The sequence below is a fragment of the Penaeus monodon genome, chromosome 20 (assembly GCF_015228065.2).
Source record: "Penaeus monodon isolate SGIC_2016 chromosome 20, NSTDA_Pmon_1, whole genome shotgun sequence".
In the NCBI taxonomy this organism is placed as follows: domain Eukaryota; kingdom Metazoa; phylum Arthropoda; class Malacostraca; order Decapoda; family Penaeidae; genus Penaeus; species Penaeus monodon.
The window spans coordinates 2118599-2119156 of record NC_051405.1 but is presented as its reverse complement, the minus strand read 5'-3'; the positions used below and the strand labels follow the sequence as shown (position 1 = coordinate 2119156).

General features: G+C 39.2%; 1 protein-coding gene across 1 annotated transcript in view; it reads left to right on the top strand.

Moving 5' to 3' along the window:
• Window positions 1–558, top strand: part of LOC119586035 (cubilin-like) — an 8759-nt gene that overhangs the window by 627 nt on the left and 7574 nt on the right. Inside the window, exon 2 of the mRNA XM_037934739.1 lies at window positions 209–305. Coding sequence (XP_037790667.1) covers window positions 209–305 — 97 coding nt within the window. The remainder of the gene's footprint in view (window positions 1–208; window positions 306–558) is intronic.

The following is a 558-nucleotide window of genomic DNA, read 5'->3' as shown; positions in this document are numbered from 1 at the left end:
CGCCTTTTCGTACCCGTCGCATTTATGTTTTTGGGGAGGAATAATTCCTCACCCCAGGGATATATTCACAGCTTAATTTTCAGCAATCGATATTCGACAGCATCCTTTTAGGACAAACAGAGCAGGAAAACCAAACAGGAAAATCTTAAATGCCTTTAAACTTGTGCTTTACTTCCTCCACGAGACCCAATCCTTTTTTTGCTTGCAGGCAGGGAAAGGAAAGCGAGTGCGCTTGAACTTCGAGGATTTCGAGGTGACCCGAACACCCGGATGCAGTGGGGACTACCTCTTCGTCTCACGCACTGGTAGTGCTGTTTCGGTTCTGTTTGTTTTCTATTAATTTCTATTCTGTTTGTTCTTTGTTAATTTCTAAGTTTGTTCTCTATTAATTTCTATTCTGTTTGTTCTCTATTAATTTCTGTTCTGTTGTTCTCTATTACTTTCTATTCTGTTTGTTCTTCATGTGTCATTTGTTAGTTAGTGTGGGTAATGGCTGGTGTGGCAAGGTTAGGGATGGTTGTATATTTGTGAGTTTTTTTTATTGTTTGGGTATTTTTT